The sequence below is a fragment of the Trichoderma gamsii genome (assembly GCF_001481775.2).
Source record: "Trichoderma gamsii strain T6085 chromosome Unknown Scaffold_9.2, whole genome shotgun sequence".
Lineage (NCBI taxonomy): Eukaryota > Fungi > Ascomycota > Sordariomycetes > Hypocreales > Hypocreaceae > Trichoderma > Trichoderma gamsii.
The window spans coordinates 12,042-33,590 of NW_020171346.1; the positions used below are offsets into that span (position 1 = coordinate 12,042).

Below are 21,549 nucleotides of genomic sequence, written 5' to 3' on the forward strand. Positions count from 1 at the left end.
TATTTTTTTCTTCTTTTTTTTTTTTCTTTCGGGCTCACCGCTCTTGTTTTGTTCTTAAAGAGTGACGATACAGTTCAGATCTGGATTTTGAATAGTGATTCTTTGAGCAAGTGCTTCAATATCGCAATGGATATCTTCGGTGTTGAACTCCAGATGACATGAGCTGTGAATCACCGATACGACCTGACCCCTCGCCCGCGAGCAGTTCTAGCAGAAGAGACTGATAGGAGACGAACGCTATGAGAAGTGCTTCGGATGCTCGCGTGGCCGGAGGACAGCTGGTGTGCTGCGTCACTGCGAGGAAATTTCGTTGCCAGCTGGCGGAATTTCCTGCTTATAAAATCTCGGTCCCAAAGTTCAGGCTCCTGTTCCCACATCATCCTCTTGCCAGCTTTCTATTGTCAACGCACAGTCCCTTACAATTCCTGAGTTCAAGTCGCACGTCGTGTTGCTTCCTACCACATTCGAGCATCTTTGCCTCCGGTTAACTCTTCGAGATTCAAAAGCTAAAGTTGTTCAATAACAGTTTTGACCCGACCACTCGCCCTCTATATCATAGAAGAGCCACATCTGCTCCTATCCCTGCCTCCCGGTTGACAACATCAGTGCCAAACGCTTTGAGACGTCGCCATCTCATGCCTTCATCCACTCGACCAGAGATGGACGAGGCTGCGGTGAAAAGCCTGCCGACCCAGGCAGAAGCGCCTAGACCAGCCATGCCCAGCAGCTACCCGAAGCTCGATGCGGACCGTCATGTACTGAGCCATCAGGCAACGAAAAAAGGTCACATAAAGGAAGCTGTTGACTGTTTGCATGCCTGTGAAGCTGACTTACAATATGCAGACCAAGTTTCCGACCCGGCATCTGACATTGTCCCTTTGATTCAGCAAGGCCGCAATATGGGCGGACAAGTACCACTCGATGCCTTGAGCGTGAGACCAGTAACTCCGCAAGAAGAAGAGCCTCGATGCATGTTTGTTGACGACTGCCAAACCGGCTCGCAACTACGCAAAGCCATCTCACATCTCTTTGGACGGAACAAAGCGTGTACTCTTCGTATTCCAAAACATGTGTGGGTGTACTATTGCCGCAAACATTATCAACGGATCAGGTATCGAAATGCCAAGACGTACCCTCTCAACCAGATGCATCTCGTCAAGATGCAGATCACTCGACTTCAGGAGTGGAGCGAGAGCAACCGACGCCAGAGATCAGGTCCTTATATCAGACTTTGGACCCTGACATTGCGCAAGCGAGAGCAAAACCGTCTCGACAAGGAAGGCGGCCCAGCAGATGAAGGCGATGATGATGCTTTGGAGGCTCAAACCGGCTCGGCCGCTCCAGAATGGGTCATCCACCGTCTAGGAACCGGATATACAACCGAGCAAATGCTTGAGGTGGCAGAACGCCTGTACCAAGAGATTAAAGATGAGATCCTTACGCGGGTCCCTGAAATTGAGTTCTTGCCTGATATCATCGAGTCAGACGGCGGAGGTATTGCGAAGCTTATCAGAACTCGTAAAAACATTCGTACAGCTGCTACCGAAACACAAAGCAGAGCACCTAAGCGAAAGATTTCCGAGGTGGCAGACGCTGTCATCCAGAGCCGCTTCACGTCTTTCAACCAGCACGATACGGGTGACTTTGAGAGCCCATCGAGAAAGCGAGTACGCGTCGGGCCTCCTCAAGCCTACCAGCACAAGCAGTCTCTTCCCATGCCGCTTCCCTCCATTGTCATGCCGTCTGCCGATTCCCAGTATGCTGTGCCGCGCACTCTACCCGCTATTCCCAGAATGCAGGCACTGCCTCTAGATCATGCTTATGGATCTGATGCATACATGCATGGGCTTTCTTCTAGCCGTCCCGGTCCTCCAATTGGTTTCTATGGCCACGACTCCCAGCAGTATGCAGATCACTATCAGACGGGCGTCGGCTCTGCTCAGCCATCTCTCTTTCAGCGAGAGGGAGAGTATCACAAGCAACACCAGAGACTGCCGTCTATCAGTGATCATTTGTCGGTGGCAAACGGTTATTCGGCTGCCTCGCCGTATAGAGGCTCCGGACCATTCAATGAGGGCCCAAACATGCAACGACCCCTTCACTTGCGATCCTATAGTGCAAACGTTGCCACGACTCAATCCGGCTTTGAGTACCCCCGTCCTATCAGTTCTGGCGGAGCCGTGCAGCCTGATCTGGCATATTTCGACAATAGAGCGACGGCGGATTATCCAAGCACTCGCGGTTATGCTATAGAACAGCGACCTGACTCAAGCCACGCCTACACCACGGGCTGGCCTCAGAGCTCAGCTTCCCAGCAGCAAACCTATTACGCATCTAGCTCGGCACACGATCATGTTGCTCGCTCTCATGTGGATGCCCGGCGAGCTTCGACTTATCACGGTTCACCGATTCATGGAGCTACTTCAAAGAGAGCTCAGCATGAGGAAGTTCACTATGGCAACGCCTGGCCTCACACTGACCGGGCCGTTAAGAAGACAGCTAAGGACGTGCGCGAGGATTAGTTGCTGTGTCTGGTCTTTCCTACGGCAAGCCAACAGTTTGCTGCTTGGGAAATCATCACTGCCATATTCTTTTTCTTTTATGTAACACACATATGTTGTTGTATTTGGCTCTTCTGTTCGGTTTGGCGACCTCGTCTCTGCTCTCTTTTTTTCATCTGTGCTTCTTTATGGCGCGCTGTCTTTACACATACCATTACGATGAATGGCCAAGGAAGGCTGCATCAAAAAAGTCTAGATTTTCTTTATGCTACTTTTGTGAATTGTGTTATTCTCTTTTATTCTATTGTTCGCGCTTTTTTCTTTCTTCTTCTGTTACTTTTTTTCTCTCTTTCTTTACTCATTTTAGATCTTGAGTTGACTACAATGTCTATGACGGATAGGCATAGGACTGATAAACTGGCTTTTACGAGAAACACTTGGGGAATGCGGTTATCTCAATACAACTGATGCTCGGCTGATTGTTCAGATGAGGTTAGCTATGGAGGCGGCTCCGAGGAGCGTTCGTTCCCAACTTGGGGAGACAAGACTGTGCTGGAAGAGAGAAAAGGGGGTTGATTCGGAACAATTGCAGATGAGGCGTTTGATTTGTTTGCCAAGGGCTCGCCCTTTCTTTCTTCTTTTCATCTACGACATCAAAACGAGAAATGAGAGAAGAAAAAATGGAAGAGGGCTTTTTAACAGCACCTTCTGAGGAAACGAGAATTGAGCGTGCATTTTGGCTTTTGTTAGGGTGGCTTGGAAGTGGTTGATAACATGGAGAATATCAGGAGAGGAATTTTAGATGTCGCCATTTGGGCTTGCTTATTCTATGAAGTGGACACCAAAGGCTCATTCTGGTATGTATGAAATAGATGAAATAAATAAAACGGCTCTTGCTTTCTTCTTCCTTCTAAATGCTTCGCTTCGCTTCTATTTTTGTCATTTCTTTACTCTCTAAACATGACGATACCGCCATCCCACTCGCTCAACTCTCCCACATTCGCCCTCCCAACCTCGTTAAACCCAAATCTCGTATAGAACCGATCCGTCCCCCTCAGGCCAATCAGCCAGACCTTGCCCCTTGTCACCTTTTCACCGTCACTCTTCTTCTTCTGCTGCTTCTGCTGCTGATACGCATCGGCCATGTCCAGGCCTTGGTTCATGAGCAAGCCGCCCAGCCCGTGGCCCTGGTAGGACGGATGCACGGCCAGCGTGCTGAGGTACCACCACTCCTTGGGCTTCTTGTTTGCGAAGATGGCCTCTTCGATGGGCGGGAAGCAGCGGTCAAAGGCGGTGGCTGCGTAGAGGTCGACGGTGGGGAAGAGCTTGGTTTGGAGGGCGATGAAGTTGCGCACTATGGGGGCGATCCAGGCGACTGTGGAGAGGTGTTATTTTGCTGTCTTGTTTCTTACTTCTTTTGATGAACTGTTGACAACTTCATAGATCGTTCTTGTACAAAGAGACCAAAGCATAATGATACATGAAACAATCGCAAGTCTAAAGAAACCACAGGAAATGATAAGAAGAGAAGGAAAGAGAAAACTCACATATACTAAACCACCTCTCTACAAAGCCAATCTCTCCCGCCGGCTTCTTCCAGCAAGAAAACCCAACAACCTCCTCTTCGGCCTCTTCACCAGCCTCCTTGACAATGAATGTAAACATCCACTCCACGGACCAGAACCGCTTCGCATACAACCTGTACAGGTGGGTCTTGAACGCCACCGGATCTTGTTCTCTTTTCCCCGAGAACAAGATCTGGATCAGCTTGTCCGAGCCGAGACACGCATCGTAGAGACGCACCGCGTGGTTGAGGTCTGAGACGGAGCCTGGGCGGAGGCGAAACTGTGGAGGCATGTTGAGTCGCGTTTTGATAAATAACGAAGATACTGTATAACTGCGCCGAAGAAATTTGTTATGGGAAATAAGTTGTCGCTCGTTGTTTTTTTATACACTACAGAGTTGGCAACTCAAACATGTAGATACAGTCATATATGAATTACTCAGTGAAGATACAAAAAGTAGCGAAAACGGACTCAGTTTATAAGCTAGTAGTCAACCCATTTTCTGCTCTCCCCCTTGCTTTGCCGAATGAGTCAAACTAACCCTCTCCTACTGGCTGGACAAGTGCTGATATGGGGTATGGAAAAAAAAAAAAAATCTCAGAGACGATAACACCGATTATCGAACCAACTTCGGTCCCCACCTGCTATATTTGGTTAACAAGACACTACGAAAAGGGCGTACTGGGTGGTAAGTGTTTGCGAAGCACCCTCTGTTCTTCTTGATGCTACAGGTACTTATATGGGAGTTGCCACTTTTTCTGTTATTGATGCAGGTAGGGATTCTCCAGTATTTGATTGGAAGGATTAGAGTGCCATTTATAGAGACCTCAATCGTCAACTAGCGTCAGATCTCTTGTGGTCTTGTCACATGTAAATAGAGTCACAAAACGCACCAGACGCCTAATTCGGAGCAAGTTGAAGAGGGAAACCCGTTCGAGTCACCGTCTTTATTGTAAACGATGCCCATCAGTTTGTCAGTCACGTATTTTAAATTTCAATCAGCTTTGTTGATAACAATCGCTCAACTCGAGTTTCTATGGCCATCGTTTGCTCTACTTACAAGAGCCCTCTTGAGCCACGTCAAGTGCACGTTATTTTAAGACGGAAACAGTCGCAAGAGAATTATACACTGTTTTGTTTGTTTTGTATTTGATCTCAGTCAGGGCATGCTGTCGTAGAGACGATATATACATATACCGATGCAAGCTATTTTGCCCCTAGTGCTACAGAAACAATAGGCCTCCTCCGAATATGCCGATACTTCGTCCTCGCCTGCTTCATGAATCATACCTATACACGAATCATATACATGAACAATATGCCCACTCACGGCACCACCATGTTAGTAATCTTAAGACTGCCCATTGACAAACCGCACTTTTGGCCTCCTTTCGTTTTGAAAAAAGAGACGCTGGAAAGTTATTGAAACGCTGTGGTCGAACCCAAAACGAAAAAGATATAAACAAGAAAAGCTCCACAGAAAGAGCCAAGGACCCAAACACCGCAGACACGAGTCTGATGCTCCGCACACATGCATTCGAGAGAGAATAGGGAAGATGAAAAGAAAAAGATCCGGTCGATCCTTTGCTGTATCTCCAAACTTGTGGATTTTATGGGGCATTCCCCAGGATCAGGATGAGCAGCATGCCGTTGAGAAGGCATGAAGCGATAAAAATTCCCCAGACCGCCAGGCGGTAAGACAGCGATAGCTCGTCTTCTCGGTAAAGCGTCATACCGAGGCCGGAGCAGGCACAGAATAAGCTGACCACAGCTCCAACGGTAGCGCCGGCATCAACCTCGACTCGTAGCTTGTGCCGGCCCGTCGAGATGAGAATGCCGGCAATGCCGAGAAAGATAAAGGTGGCGCCGAAACACCCCATGGTGCCCCAAAACAGGACGCGCTCCCTGTAGCGTCGCAGCTGCTGGTTGTTGACGCTGGGCAGAGCATAGTGCGTGGCATATCCTCGCGTGGGGAAGCCGTCAGAACTGGCGTATGCCTCCTCTTCCTCGGAGTCGGTGTGCACCGCCGTCGTGGAACCGTACCCCTGGTTGATCGAGTCCCCGGATGAGAAGGGTGAAAAGAGGGGCTGTCGCTCGGCAGTCTGCGGCTTACCAAACCACTCCTTGGCCTTTTCAAAGGGAAACGATACGATGGCTTGGGCGTAGCTTAAGCCGGGGAATGTCGATTCTTGGTCGGGGTTGATATAGATAGCGTACTCTTCGTCGGCACCGCCTGCGTCGCTGCCATCATCGTACTCGTTCCAGTATTTGGGCTGCGTATCGTCGAAGCATGATGGGGGTAAAGGATCAAAAGCGACGCGATGCGAGCTTGAAGGCTGGTTCGAAGGGGCAACGGGAGTGTCGACGGATGAGGGAGAGCTCGGTTCGCTAAATGCTGGTGTGGCATGCCGAAGCTGTCGCTCAATTTCGTCGTGTCTCTCCTGAAGGTCTGTAAAGCTGCGTCGTGTGAAGCTCTTTGGGTGGCTTAGGATTTCTTCATTGAATCTGGAGCTTAAAGATGATGAACCAGTCCACTTCTGTTTGCGAAGTTAGCCAAGGAAAGTCTGGGCGGTTTATGGCGAGGTTGTGACGTTAACCGAGGCAAAAACATACCCTGTATTTCTTGAGAATTTTGCGAAACGCAACGACTTGCGCATTAACAAAACGCGACAAAGCCTGGGTATCCTCTCTGCACCGCAGCAATTCACGCTCATATTTTATGAATTTGCGCTGGTATCTAAGCGAAACACTCGGCGAGTCGGCTTGGAGGTGGTGGCTTTTGGCGGCAAACCGCCTGATATTGGCGGCAGTATGTTCTATAGTAGTGTTAGTAACTGGAGCTTGAATCTGAATTGACAATCGCACAAGTCGTACCTAAGCGTCTCGATACTTCATCCGCCTTGCTGGTAACAAATAAATCTAGGCGATCGTGCTGGTTGCAGAGCTCGGTAAACAGGGCGTCCTCAAATCGGCGCAGCGCCGTGTCTTGGTGGCCGGGAATGGTTAGAGCCGTGGCCTGGTCGCGGGTTGTATGGACTTTGATCTCATGCTTCAGAGAGTTGTAGTCGAGATTGTCTATAATGAGACCAAGTTAGAACGTAATTCTCTTTCCTTTGATTTGCCCTCTTCTGGAAGGATATTTGACGGCGCGGGACAGTGGTGGAGATGACCTACGCAGGCTCCATTCAGGAACAGACTCCCTCTCTAGCTGAACGCCGTATTTCATAGTTTGCTTGAACTGCTATGCGTAGAAACGGTTTTGAGTCAATCGAGAGAGGTTATCGATATAATTGCATCCTCTTTCAGCGGAGGGCGGTTTGAATTCGGAGCGTTGACAGCAGCGCAAACGGAAGAGCAAAGAAGCGTTGGTGGAGCAATTCAATTGGTCTCCAGAGGAGTTGAGTTATGTATGATTGTTGTAAGAGGCTGATACGAAAAGAGGAAGAGACAAGAGGAAAGTTTCTTTTCTATCTTTGTTCTTCGGTTCCCGGACCAGCTACAATAGAGTTGCGGCGGACTTAACGGGCGGCATGCACTTAGAATTGTCGACCCAGTACCGTCTACTGCAAAACAAAGCAAAGTAAAATAAAGAGCGAATCGAATGTCGCTGCGGCGTCGGATGGCGGAAGTGGCGTTCACTGGAGGAGGGAGGGAAAAAGCACCAGCGTATTTCAAAAAGCAAGAGGAACAGGTCCTTGTCAAGATGCCCAATCAAGAGCCAATCGCGGGCGGTGCGATAACGGCCAACTTTAAAAGAGGAACGAGGGATAAGGGGAGGAGGAAGATGGCGTAGATGGACTCGGGCTAGGAGAAGGGCAGAGCAGCGATAAGATAGTGCGGGAGGTATCGTATCAGATTAGCCGGCTGTTAGCAGACAGTGTTGGCGCCGCAGCCGGAGCGTGGACGGCGCAGAAGCAGAAGCAGAGAAGCAGGTGCAAGCAAGGAGGAGAAAGACAGAGGTCGATGGCAAGCGAAAGGGCGTTGCGATTGCGATATTATAGTAGCACTAGGTATCTACTATAGCCCCGAATGCCCTGGTTGTACGGGCGAGAAGCTGTACAGACCGAGTACTGCAGCAACTGCTCGGGGCCCACGATGACGCACAGGAGGCTGGAGGGACACACGACCAGAAGCTCGCGAACCGCAAATCCCGGGAGCTGGAAGCGAAGCAGAGGCAGAGGCAGAGGCAGAGAAGCAGGCCCGAAGGTAAAAAGACGTCGTCGATCGATTACGAGCATCCAGTTCAACCAACGAGCAGAGCAGGTCTGCGCACGGGGGTCGCGCGGCGTTATATCATCGGCCCCTGTGGAGTTTGTTCATTGTTCGGCCGGCGGCGAACAGAGGCAAAAGAGGAAAAAAAAGATGGAGATTGGATGGATGCCATTGATGGCTACTAACAAAGCCAAGGCACGCACCCTGGGCATGGCATGGCGGCAGAAAGATAAGGTGCCCACTATGGAGAACGCATACGTAGGACCGCCAGGGTGTGAATGGCGCCCCTGCAGCGGATTCCGCAGGCGCTTGGGGGGGACTGATGGCCTGATGGGGCACTGCCATGGGGGTTCTGCGCCATCCACGGGGCAGTTGGTTTTAGTGGCATGGCCGCCCTGTTGAGGGGGCCTCCAGCGGGCAGCGCAGGTTTAGTGTCGTCAATATATTCGACGTCTCCATAATGCTAATCACACGCAGGCGGAAGAACCTATCGACTGCTATTGTGTGGGACTAAGCCAAATCTATCTGTCCCGTTACTGCTTGCCACGGCGTTGAATACGAGAGTGTAGTTGCAGCGAGCTAGTACATGGCGAATAGGAACCGCAGGGAGGACGCAAAAAAGCCAACAAGGAAGTGAAAAAAGATGAGAGGAATAAGACATCAAGTGCATGATAATGGCGAGCTAATAAGACTAAATCCGTCCTACTACATGCTAGCCAGCTACAGCTAACCCAGCCAAGGAAGAGAAAGGACACAACCATTTTAACCAAAGAAGAAGTACCTAGTAATCACACGCACACACAAAGTATTTTTTCGCTATCCTTAGATGGCCGCAAACAGCACCTCTCTCCTACTACTTACTCGCATATTGTTGCACAACAGCGCCAAGAACTAATAGCTCCAGTCGTTCCAGACCCCTCCTCATGGAGAAGGAAAAAAAATCGACGGTCAACAAAACACCGGCCCCTCTATCCGAGTCGGGAGGAGAAGAGAGAGAGAGAGAACCGTTTAAGCAGAGCCCAATGCCCGAGTCAGTTCAAGATGAATTTGTCAAGGACCCATCCTAGAGTTTGGGTAATGAGTGCAGCTGTTACTTTTCTTCTTATGCTTTTCGCTGCTCCGGCTTACTTGTTTAGGACTATTCCTTCGTATGTCTCTACTATATGTGCAACTTGCCATCTAGTGATACAGTAGTAGCTTTCGTGCATCAATAGCTGCTCGGAGAACTACGAGAAACTCCCGACGTGCTGCTGGGCTTGAGAGTGGTCCCGCCCCAACCGACGATCGAGTCGTTATCGGCTGATTTTGAACGAGGATTCAACTGCAAGAACTAGTGCTTCCAATAGCATCGTACATACACGCTTCAGTATGTTGATGCAAAGAAACGTACATGCAGTAGTGCCAACAGCATGTACCAGCAGAAGGACTGGATTCTGTGCCGCTTGTCGTATGCGGGACAGCTCCCCATTGGCGACCAACGGTGGTTTGAGCATCCCTGCTTCCCGCTGCCCTATGGAATTCGGCTAAAGGACGAGAGCAGAGCCAAAGCTCCGCTAGTGCCTCCGCCGTACAGAGGGTTGCTTCGGCCTATGAGAAGCTTGCGTTCACAGGCCAGGCTGCTTAAGCAGACTTGGTGCATGTATGCTGTAAATAGGTTGGCATATTAGCCAAGCTGCCAGCTCGGATAAGTTGCCTAGCCAGACCCTGGCCGCTGCAGCAAGAGGGGCCACGATCAAATATCATCAGCACTCCCATTGGATGCTGGAAAGGGACGGACTCGGGGTCCGGCTGCCATGAGATACAGTAAGAGCTTGCAAATGCCGCCTCGACGAAGCGATTCTAGACTGCCGATGCACTACCGGACTCAATGGTCGAGTCAGAACCAATTTACCCAGCAAGAGAAGGATTGATGAATTGGGATAAATAGAAGAGAGAAAAAAAGAGAAAAAACAAATTAAACCAATACTTCTACCGGCTTTGACTGTGCAATTTCAGCTTCCAGCCAAGAACCCACCCGCTGTATATCAATCCGCCCCACAATCTGCAAGGCCCTCTGTTTCCCGCCTCAAGCTCTACTCAATCCGTTCACCGAGCCTGATCCAGCCCAGCAGCTTTCAGTTCAAAAACAGCTTATTTTCTTGTTTAATAGAGTAAAAAAATCTCCGTTGGCCCCCTTTCCCATTTTTTTCTCCCTTGCACTAGAGCCGATCGGCCCGTATGGACATGCCCTCCTTTGCCACTGGTGTCGCGTGAGTGCTTTCCCCAGTTAGTTTTACGCTGCCAGACAGAAATTTTTTCTTTGTTGGTGCGTGGAAGAAAGAGATGAAGGCGGGTGGGCGAGGTTCGACACATACCCCGGTCAACTGGGCTAGCTATAGGTAGGTACTGTTTAGGATTCCGTCCGTTATCCTTGCATTGGTTGGTTGGTCGATTGGCTTGCTGTTTGGCATTTGCTGCATGTGCAAAATTGACAGGGCCATCACGCTACAACTTGCCTAAAGCAGCGACGGGCTTCAGTATACAGTACTACCAGGAGGCTGCCAGATAAGACGGCGTGCTCGACTGCATGTGTATCAAACAGGCTACCTATAGAAAACAAGTACCTAATCCCTCGGGTCATACACCGCTTACACCGTCCATCTCAATCGCTATATCTCCATCTCATGCAAAGACAATAATTTCTTTTTGCCAAGACAGCAACGTTGTCGCTGGCGCAGCGGCCAAAGATGCGGGCCCTGCAAATCTAGATTTGCGCCGGTGGATCGTGCCCCCTCTCCTCTGCCAGAGCTCCATTCCGAGCCGCTCAACCGCTACGCTGCGCGCCAAAGAAACATGTTGTTGACTCCATTCTCGACTCCCATCTCGGCTCGACTCGATTTTTTTCTTCGTCGCCTTAATAACCGGAGCCCTGCCGCGTTTCTCATAGTGGTGTTAGTGGCACTATATTTGGATTTATCTGTGAGCGCTTTTTTAGATGCTACCCTTTGCCGTCTTCCGAAGGGGGACAAAGAGGAGAGAATACGCTTGGCAGGGTCGCAGCTATTTTCTGCTCTGTCTTGGAGCTGCTGCTGGTCATTTGCCCGTATCATCAGGGTCTTTGTCATAGCTACTACCTACTCCTAGTACCTTTTTTTCTTTCTTTCTTTCTTTTTTTTTTCTTTCTTTCTTTCTTTTTTTTTTCTTTCTTTCTTTCTTTTTTTTTTCTTTTTTTTTGCTATTCTCGTAGTACCGGCACTAATATGTGACGGCTGCCTTCGGCAAATGCTTAGCATCGCCATGGATGGAGCGTAGCAGATCCCTTGGTCCTTATCGTCGTATGCTTGAAAGAGCAGCAATGCCGAGATTTCCATGGACTTCTCGGTGTTTCTACTCCTTTACAAGATGGAGCGCGGCTAAGGGTGCCAACAAGAGCTCATTCATATGATTTGGACGCAGATGCGCAGAGACGCAGTACATGTACCCTGGCCGATGGAATTCACAGCCATTGCCATTCTCCTTCCGCATCCCGACCAACCTGCAGATGTACATGCCATATATCGTCCTGCTTATATTAACACGCACACACACACAACTCGTTTGTCTTCCGATAAGAACAACTCCCGTGCTTGTGAGCCTCCGTGCATGTATTCTTATCTCTAGACACAACCAGTGTCTTAGAACCCTCCGGTCTCATCGCCGAATGGCGGAGGACACACAAACCTTCGCTCTGCAGCTCATGCACGGCGACATGGCTTGTAATCCGATATTAATTGAATACTATGCCATAAACCAACGAATCGCACTACTGGAGCCGTCACAAGCAGCTACAACACCATCTCTCGCGGTCTAGCCTCTTCTCGACACCACTAACACACCTCACTATTCCATATGTATGTATGTCTGTCTGTTTGCGCAATAGCAGCAGCCCCCAGCGTTCCTAAGCACGCCACAAGCCAGCCCTATTCGAAATCCCATCCTCGTAAAATTCGACCATTTGTTTCTTCCCCATCTCACACTTCTCTCCGGCCCTGCACCAATCCCGGTTCCCCGGCGAAACAGTAAAACCACCAGACCCAACAAAAATCTCCATTGTAGTTCCTTATCCGGTAACACAACACGAGCCGACCAAAGGAGGTGCCAACACACGCACGCACACAAACGGCACCCTCGCGTTTTTCTCGGCGAATCCAGCCCAGATGCGGCGGGCCTAGATTTCTTTGTCTTACATACCTACTTTACGCATCTACCAATTCGCGGAAAACACGTAGTATATGCAGCTCATTCCTATATCGGATACTGCTCTATGTACGTATGTATGGTGAACGATGGACAAGGCTGCTGTCACTTATAACATCAGTAGAAAAGCAGTCACGCGACACCTTCCCTGCCAGGTATACACACTTACTCAGCCTGGTGGATGTATGTAAGCCTGCAAGAAACCTCGTCAGCTCCGGATTATACCATGGATATATGACTTGACCCTAAGCAACACAGCAATGGCTGGGAATAAACCTCGCCTTGTTGGGGGAGATACACCATTAAAAGCCATTGACCATATACACCCTCTGTCCTTCATTCAGCATGTCCGCTTATACCATCGTTGGTAATGCCATCTTCATGGTCCTCCGGCTAATATAAAGCCTGGACCCTGCACGAAACCGCACCCATCCATCTAATCCACTACCTAGTCAGCCCGCAGAATGTCTTTTCATTTCCTAGACTAGAGCTAAGGTTAATCTTAGTGCCATGTGTGTGAGACATGGCAGCTACTCACATGTATATATGTATGGACACACACTTATACCACAAGGCTCTATCTTTGTTGTTTTTGTTCGTAATCTTTGCCATCTTAGTTGCAATCGTAGACTTTCGTGTTGGCCGTTTAGTTCCCGTTTCTAATTACAGATAATACATCCGCATTGTGTGACGATACAACGACAACAAAATTACCCCAACGTAAGCCGGATAAGGAGATCGAGGTGCGGAATAGTGACGTCTGTACTGGAATTTGGCGCGGGGGCTGCTGCGGAGCACATTTTATTGCAGTAAAAGTCTCTAGTAAAAAGACAGCTTCTTCATACTTTACGCCTTATGTACCAGTGTTCGAGTATCGGAGGGCCTTGTCCTGTCTGTCTCTCATCAATGCAATGCGTGTAGGTGTGTAAGTGTGAGCATGTGATTACACGCGTAAGATACGTGTAAGTGGGCAATCAGTGGCAGCTTCTTATGAATCGAGACCCATCCCGAGATTTACCTTACTCTTCTTATTATTCCGCTCTCTATCCGTCGTGCCACAAGTCAAGGTCACACTGCATTGTGTTGCCAGCCGAGGTCCGAGATGCATATGTGATATTGCCGCATGCCTATGTGTTCACATGCATCTTGGTGCAGCGAGGGAAATGCACGTTATCGAATCAATAAATGTTGCAATGCTATATACTAGGTATATATAAATAGAATGCATATGATAAATTATAAAAGTAAAAAGATATACCAAGAAATCCTTGCGTGGTATCGTTCAAATTGGACTTTCAAAAGTTCCCTTTTCTTAGTGAGATAATGCCCCGTCTCCTTATAGAGATTTTGGCCGCCACGGTCGTACGATGGGAGTCCCATGATTATTTTGGCCATTCTCGTCATACATCATACATCCTGATACTCGAGGACTTGTTCAACTTCCAAAACGCCAATGATGCTCCCGCTGTGTGTTATTGCAATGACTGATCCAGTTCCGCCAACTCCATGTTCCTGCTCCTCAGTGGGAGACGACTGCATATCTTCCAAGATGTCTCGCGCCTGGCGAACCGTCGTCTCCGACGACATGGCTAGCATTTGACGGCGGGACACTGTGATGCCTGGTACGTCCTTGATTGGTCTCATCATGTCTGCGTCGCCCAATGTCCGTATCATGCTTGGGACGGCAATCGCATCGCCAATTCTTACCCACCCCGTCTTTGAGCTGTACGCTGCCCGGAGCAGGCTCAGCACAAGATCGTCGCCACTCAGCCCCTCGGTTACATCAACCTCGTCCCATGGGACGGAAATGTGACCCAAAGTCTGCGGCCCTCGAGCCACTGCGGCGACTGCAGCGCCAATAGCGCCGCCGGGGTGGTTTTTGGCAAACATTGTTGAGACACTCGAGTGAAGCTCGTGAGCAGCCGTGAGAGCCAACGCATCGCCCAATGCCAGAGCCGCTGTTGTTGAAGACGACGGCGCCGGTACTCCAAACGATACATTTTCAGGCTCGGGAATGGGCGCCGGTAATAGAATCGTCTTGGGCCGATGCTTGAAAAATTCGCAAGTCTCGCGCCTCATGTGAGATGTCAGAAGAATTGTCGGAAGATTTTCATCCAGGTGAGGTAGCATCAAGAAAAGCTCCTGCGTCTTTCCGGAGTAAGTGATGAATAAGAGTGTGTCTTCCGGGCCCACAATGCCCAGGTCCCCGTGAAGAGCTTCAGTGGGATGGAGAAATACAGAACGAATTGCCAGGCTTTGGAATGTCGCCACCAGTTTTTTTCCAATGTGGCCGGATTTGCCGACACCGATGATAACCAGCTTCCCTTTCGTCTTGGCGAGGCGAGTGATGGCCTTGATGGAGGCATTGAACCCATCCCGCGCAACCGCGTCAACCTCGTATAGTTTTGTGAGATTGGCCAATGCGGCAGCCTCGATGTTTAACACGTGGATGCCACTATGAAGTCTCCTCTCCCGGACAGACTGCTCCCGTGACGGCTTCCCGTCTAAGCTGAAGCCATCAACTGGGTCGCCAATGTCTTTGGCCGATGGTGAAGCCGAAGGCGTTGGTGGAGACGGCGGTGGGAAAGACTGACATTTCGAAGCGCCCAGAACGATGACAGCACTCGTCTGGATGGGCCTATGGTCGCCGTGCCGTGAATCAAGCATTTTTGATAATGTTTTAACGATCGAGCTAGTCGATGATTGACAGAAATCAAAAACAAGAAAAAGTAGGTGGCAGCAGTTTTGATATCCAGACAGGCGAGCGACAAAACTCAATTACAGAAGCGCCGAGAACTTAAAACCGCGCAGATCTGATCGCCCCGGGCTCAGGATCACCCCCGCGCTTCGCAAACCACTGCCAACCTTAATCCGATGTATCGCTGTGGCACTGCTGGAGTCGTGGGCCGTGGGAGCATGTCCGATCCAACCCTACACGTGAAACAAACGCCAAGTGTCAGTGTCGGTGTCAGTGCCACGCAGAAGAGACTTTGCCGCAAATTGGGTTCCAAGACACGCGGTCAGCTCTCAGGCCATGGTGAAGGAGCGCCCTGGCAGAAGATTGAGCTGAGCTGGAAAGGCTTGAAACATAGAGCTGATTGCGCTGATAAGGACCCTGGATCTGATTCCATGTAGGTCGGTATATAAAAAAAGTCGCAGGTCAGCGAATGCGTGTGAGTGGACGTGGCGACGATTGGCGCATGTCAAATTGTGTGCTCAGATCCTAGCGCTCAATTGGGTGAAGGCTCGGCCAACGGACGCATTTCCGCTCGGATAGCCTACGGCAGGCTATCTGGGCTTAGAAATCCACTATGCTAGGCCTAACAGTTGAGCCGATGCTGAGGTTTGGCTGGTGAACGGCGCATCGTCGGCATCGTGATACAGACTTCTACTCGTCATTGAACCTCTTGTGGCGTTGCTGGCGTTGCCTTTTGAACAAAGCAAACAGAAACGAAAGCCTTCACGTTGAAAACACGCGAAATACGGACAAGACTGGCTGTGGTGGCAAAACCACACGCGTGAATCTCGCATGCACAATCGCCCTGTCGCGATTTCACATGATCAAATCCGCCCCCCACAGCCCTCCCTGAGCTCCGTAATGCAGCTGTGCTTTGCGTTCAGACAGCGCCGGCAGTTCCAGGAGATTTGAAAAAACGCTCGTTCTGGCCTTAAATTCCGCTGCTCGTGCAGCCCCCGCATCGTCACGTCATCAGCGCTGCAAATGACTGTAGAAGAGATGGTTAACGCAGCCGCTTTCGGTAGAGGGGAGAATATAAATCCGACGATACCCGTGGATAAGATTCATGTGTGCTTGGCAAACGTCTCGTGTCCGCAGAAGGGAGCAAAGGGGAGCACCGTGCTTCCGTAAGTTACTCGACTGTCTCAAGTCGTGAAGTCGTTTAGAGCTGTTCGTTTAGAGGTGCAAGACGAGAGAAAAGGGTGTCCAGCAGTCACGCGAAGAGCAGCTCCTATATATGTACATACTTGTACCACTACTATTCAGGTAGCCTACACATTCCAATACCAGCTGACTGCTTCTCCTTGATCATGCCACCAAAACGCTTAGGCGGCTGACAGGCCTGGAGAGCCCCCGAGCCTTCTGTCTCGTCTTCTCCCAGAGGCCTAGCCAGGGTCTGGCAGCCGCTAATTGGCCCGCCCCTCATCCAATTTTCCGGCCTTGTGTCTCAGCAGCAGCTCTCAATGGCTGGATCGAGCCTCTCATCCCCGGATCTGGCATCTCGGGCGACGATAGTCCATGTCCGCGTGGCCCGCAAGCAGATTGTGAGTGAGACACGAGGGCGATTACAAGAATACAACAATTAGTACAGCAGTCGACCTATATACGCCAAAAGTCCTCACAACTCCAAAAGATTCCGTTCTAGCTTTACAAGACAGCATAGCCGGGCAGAATTGAAATTGCTCTTACGCCGTGCACCCCGGCCTCCGCGGGTTTAGCTTTCTGCAACTGCAATTCAAGGATAGGAGGAGGCTTATCACTATGACGAGGGCCCCAAGCAGAGACTCCAAGTCGTCTCTGTTGCCCCGGCTTCCCGGAACATCCGCCAGCTGGCACATCTGAATCTCGTATGTGAAGGCAGCAAACGGAAGTCAACAAGCAGAGAAGGGAGTTTCTGAGATTTGACGTCAATCCTCCTTACGTAAGGTGAGCGTCTGATAAATTTACTTCCGCAAGCATCAATCAATTCTTGCCTTTGAACTCTTCTGGATCTCAATAGAATTATCAACTTCTGCATCCAACCTCAGCAACTCATTATTAAAGCAAACTCCATTTCTTTCTTCTCTTCTTTCATTCTTATTGAGATAAGTATTTGGGGCTATTCCAAGCGACCTTTTGTTTGGTTTCCGTCTCCACGATGGAGTCGGCTAAAGCCGCAGAGAAGGGCCCTCTTCTCGAGCTGCGTTCAACATCGCGCGACGCTGCGCGCGATCAGCACGGGCCGCGGCGAGGATGGCGATACTATGTTGGACGGTCGGTGATGATTCTTTTTACCTTGTTAATAGGGTCATATGCATTTCGCTGGGTCACAGCGCCCGGTGCCGTTTACAGCAGCCATATGCCTCGGCAAATCGACGACGAGCTTATGGCTAAAAGGCTGGCGGCTTCACAGCGGACACAGCCTCTACTGTTGCATCATCAGCATGACGGCCAAAAGCAGGCGAGGCTGGGGGGCAAAGCTCAGGCCTATGGGACGTCTGGTAGCGCTAAAGATGGCCAGTATCTCATTGGAGTTGGAAAGGCGGACATCACGGGACCCGTTGTTGAAATCAACATGATGGGCTACGCCAACTTCGAACAGGTCGGCAGTGGCGTCCGCCAACGCCTCTACTCGCGGGCTTTTATCGTTGGCGACCTTCACAATCCGGAAGACAGATTCATCTATCTCGTTCTGGACACGCAGGCCGGCGATACTGCTGTCCGATATGGTATCCTTCGAGGCCTTCAGGAGCTAGGGCCTGATTACGCCATGTATGGACACGACAACCTGGCCGTCACCGCGACACACTCTCATTCTGGGCCCGGCGCCTGGCTCAACTATCTCTTACCCCAACTCACCAGCTTAGGATTCGACAAGCAGAGCTATCAAGCCATTGTGGATGGCTGCTTGTTGTCTATCCGCCGTGCACATGAGAGCCTGGAGCCGGGTAGCTTAACCGCTGGCACCACCAAGGTTTTTGGCGCAAATATCAATAGAAGTCTCTACGCATATCTTGCTAATCCAGCAGAGGAAAGGGCCAAGTACAACGTCAGCGCGGAGGACGATGGGTCTGTGGAGAAGGATCTGACTCTGCTTAAATTTAGAAGAGCATCCGATGGCAAAAGCATTGGCGTGCTTACTTGGTTCCCCACCCATGGCACTTCGATGTTAGCCAACAACACCCTAATAACGGGAGACAACAAAGGCGTGGCCGCCTACCTGTTTGAGAAAAAAGTTCGTGAAAGAGAGAATGAGACGGACGACTTTGTTGCCGGCTTTTCTCAGGCGAACATGGGGGATGCCAGCCCCAACACGCTTGGTGAGTGGTGTGACGATGGCTCTGGCGAGAGGTGCGACTGGATATCAAGCTCCTGCAAGAGCACTGGCAGAAGTAGGAAATGCCACGCACGAGGACCTTTTTTCAGGGAGAAGGATGAGGGAGCGACATCCTGTTTTGAGATTGGCAAGAAGCAGTACGAAGCCGCCCTCGACTTGTACCTTTCTATGGATACCATGCCGGCAAATGTTAAGGGATCAGGTGTCAAAGCGTTTCATCGCTTCCATGACATGTCTGATTTCCAATTTCAGCTGCCCAATGGCTCGTCGGCTCGCACATGCTCGGCGGCGCTGGGCTACTCTTTCGCAGCCGGCACCTGGGATGAACCAGGCCACTACGAAATTACGCAGCATGGCTCCAATGAGTCAAACACAAATCCCGCTTGGAAATTGATACGATGGGTTATCGGAGCTCCTAGCCCCGAGCAGATCCAATGCCATTCCCCAAAGCCTATCCTCTTGAATGTTGGCAAGACTCGCTTTCCGTATCACTGGACACCGGATATTGTGGACTTGCAGACTTTCAGAGTCGGCCAGTTTATCATTATTGTCAGTCCCGGAGAAGCAACAACAATGGCGGGCCGTCGATGGAAAGAAGCGGTTGCTGAGAGCAGCAAAATCCAGTTGGCAGATGAATTGGCTGGCAATGAGCCCATTGTCGTGTTTGGAGGACCCAGCAACACGTATACTCATTATATCACAACAGAGCAGGAGTATGGGTAAGTCAATTTCTTCTCGTTTGTTCTAGTGATGCCCAGGTCAACTATCTTCTACAGTATCGCATTCTTTCTCAACTAACCCTATGGAATGTACAGTCGCCAACGCTACGAAGGGGCTTCGACTTTGTATGGGCCACACACCCTAGCGGCTTACATTGATCGAACCAAGGCTCTGCTTCCTCTTTTGCGGGATGATGCTCCTGGCAGAGATTCCAACTCCAGTGATACTGGACCCTTGCCCCCAGACAATAGCGATAAATCTATTGGTTTGAACACGGGCGTCTTGTTTGATACGACACCACAATCTCGTTCATTTGGAGACGTGATTATCAACGTTGGCAGGCCCCAGTTTACACGCGGAGACAAGGTAAAAGCAACATTTGTCGGAGCCAATCCGAGAAACAATTTACGACTAGAGGAGACGTATGCCGCTGTTGAGCATCGCTATGCTGGTGAAGCAGAGTGGAAAACCGTGCGCGATGACTCGGACTGGGCACTCGTCTACCAGTGGAAGCGAACCAGTCTGTTCAAGGGCACCAGCGAAGCAACAGTTGCATGGGACATTGAGGACTGGGCAAAGCCAGGAGAATACAGACTCTGCTACTTTGGCAATGCCAGATCCATTGGCGGCGAGGTTACGGCGTTTGAAGGTAAAAGCGCGGCGTTTACGGTCGGTTAACGTTGGCTTCCCGCGAGGGAAAGGTTATACATCATATCAACTACGGGTTTACAAGCGGTTGCCATTGAGAAATTATTAGAGCTTTCTAAAGAGCACAGCGACTTTATTGGGAATAATTTTCTCTTCTCCCATTGTTTTATTAGACAGGCTTTCAGACGTACAGCACGAGGCAGCGGTCTCTGGCATTCTGGGCACCACTACACAATGGCGTTTATAGGTTTCATGGCTTTTATCATTCTTTCATTCTCGCTTTTTGTCTACCATATATGGCATACAGGATAAATTGAATCAATTACCAGGCATGTACTGGCGAACCTTGAAAGGCGAAGCTTCCACGAATCACGAATGGATGCACTCGGAATGCCCGCGAACGTACGAAGTGCGCAAGTACAAGTAGTAGTACTTTCAGGTCTTTGCTGGTTTCAGCGTTTCGTCACTGTCGATCCCCTGTAGCGTTTTTAATATGGAGCCTTGGGAGAGAACCAAGCAAAGGCCTCGCTGGTTCAACGTGGCTGGGCATTGATTGGCTGCCCATGAAGAAGAGAGTCCAGAAGGCTCCGGCGAATGCGGGCCGGGGAGCGCATGTAATTGTACCCCTACATGTACGCTCCAGTCTATCGAAAACACTTGCAACGATTTCTCCAGTCCAACTCCAGCGGATACGAACTCTCGAGATGGCCTAATCCTGGATTGGGGAAGAGCCCGGAACAAGGGGAGAGGGGACTTTCGGGCAGTGCAGCTAAAAGGGCGACATGCACGCATATACGAAGCAATTGAGCAGCTGCTATCAAACGAGTTCGTATTGCGGACATGTTATGCACATCAAGCTTAATATACACTTACTTGAAACAAAGAATGCCAAGCTTTTTTTGCACGTTTTTATTTTAGAGCCCTTGTTTGTTAGGCGATTGATGGCTTGGCAGAATTCTGAGAGGCGCGCGGCAAATTACCTGCCATTGCAATGAGAAGGCAGGCAGGGCAGATACCTGTACCTAGTACTACTATAGCTTTTCTTGCCGCGTAATTCAAGGGCAAGATGCGGATGTTCGGAATACATACTAGTTACTCGCTCGCATGCATAAAAGAGGCTGATGCATGTCTGTTGCATGGGGATCACGAGCTACTATATTAAGACTGCCAAAGGAGCCCTTCAAGGTAAAGGGCAGCCGCCGACACTGCCACCCCCCTTTGTCAGCTGTCACGGTAGTATTTGGTACTTGTAAATCTACAGTAGAACAACATTTGTAAGTTTCTATATAGACAATCGTTTTGAGAGCAGCAAATCACGAGTTCAAGAACAAAAGGCATAGATGTCCAAATTCCAAGGCAACAACCGTCACAATTCCCTTGTAGTCTCACATTTGTGTGAATGCTTTTTCCTAATAGCGGCAGTTATCGCGCGGGCTTCTATGTACATACATACTATTGATGTCATGGTGCCAACTGTGGTTGTAGCGGCATTAGCAAGGCTCGTAAATGTGGATTCCACTGTGGATATGCTCTTCGTCGTCTTCATTGTGGCCCATCTGCAGCGCGTTATCAATGTACATCGTGTTTCAGAACTCGGGGTATCGCCACAATCCCTGGCCCAACTGGTAGGCATTC

The 21,549-nt window shown here is 50.0% G+C and overlaps 5 protein-coding genes across 5 annotated transcripts; 2 read left to right on the top strand and 3 right to left on the bottom strand.

Annotated features, from left to right (window-relative positions):
* Window positions 1-716: 716 nt before the first annotated feature.
* On the top strand, window positions 717-2,522 carry TGAM01_v203289 (ORP1; the record flags this gene model as incomplete). Its single annotated transcript, XM_018801386.2, has 2 exons — window positions 717-783; window positions 844-2,522. The coding sequence occupies 2 exons, from the start codon at window positions 717-719 to the stop codon at window positions 2,520-2,522; spliced, it is 1,746 nt and encodes a 581-aa protein (XP_018665657.2).
* Window positions 2,523-3,448: 926 nt separating this feature from the next.
* TGAM01_v203290 (hypothetical protein) lies at window positions 3,449-4,358 on the bottom strand (the record flags this gene model as incomplete). The annotated part of the gene is made up of 2 exons (XM_018801385.1): window positions 3,449-3,876; window positions 4,049-4,358. 2 exons carry the CDS (start codon window positions 4,356-4,358, stop codon window positions 3,449-3,451), a joined length of 738 nt encoding a protein of 245 aa, XP_018665656.1.
* Window positions 4,359-5,676: 1,318 nt separating this feature from the next.
* TGAM01_v203291 (SPX domain-containing protein) lies at window positions 5,677-7,292 on the bottom strand (the record flags this gene model as incomplete). The annotated part of the gene is made up of 4 exons (XM_018801384.1): window positions 5,677-6,603; window positions 6,680-6,882; window positions 6,941-7,141; window positions 7,241-7,292. 4 exons carry the CDS (start codon window positions 7,290-7,292, stop codon window positions 5,677-5,679), a joined length of 1,383 nt encoding a protein of 460 aa, XP_018665655.1.
* Window positions 7,293-13,900: 6,608 nt separating this feature from the next.
* Window positions 13,901-15,160, bottom strand: TGAM01_v203293 (hypothetical protein; the record flags this gene model as incomplete). Its single annotated transcript, XM_018801383.2, has 1 exon — window positions 13,901-15,160. One exon carries the CDS (start codon window positions 15,158-15,160, stop codon window positions 13,901-13,903), a length of 1,260 nt encoding a protein of 419 aa, XP_018665654.2.
* A 2,207-nt stretch (window positions 15,161-17,367) lies between these two features.
* Window positions 17,368-19,944, top strand: TGAM01_v203292 (neutral/alkaline non-lysosomal ceramidase; the record flags this gene model as incomplete). Its single annotated transcript, XM_018801382.1, has 2 exons — window positions 17,368-19,265; window positions 19,362-19,944. The coding sequence occupies 2 exons, from the start codon at window positions 17,368-17,370 to the stop codon at window positions 19,942-19,944; spliced, it is 2,481 nt and encodes an 826-aa protein (XP_018665653.1).
* Between the last annotated feature and the right edge of the window lie 1,605 nt (window positions 19,945-21,549).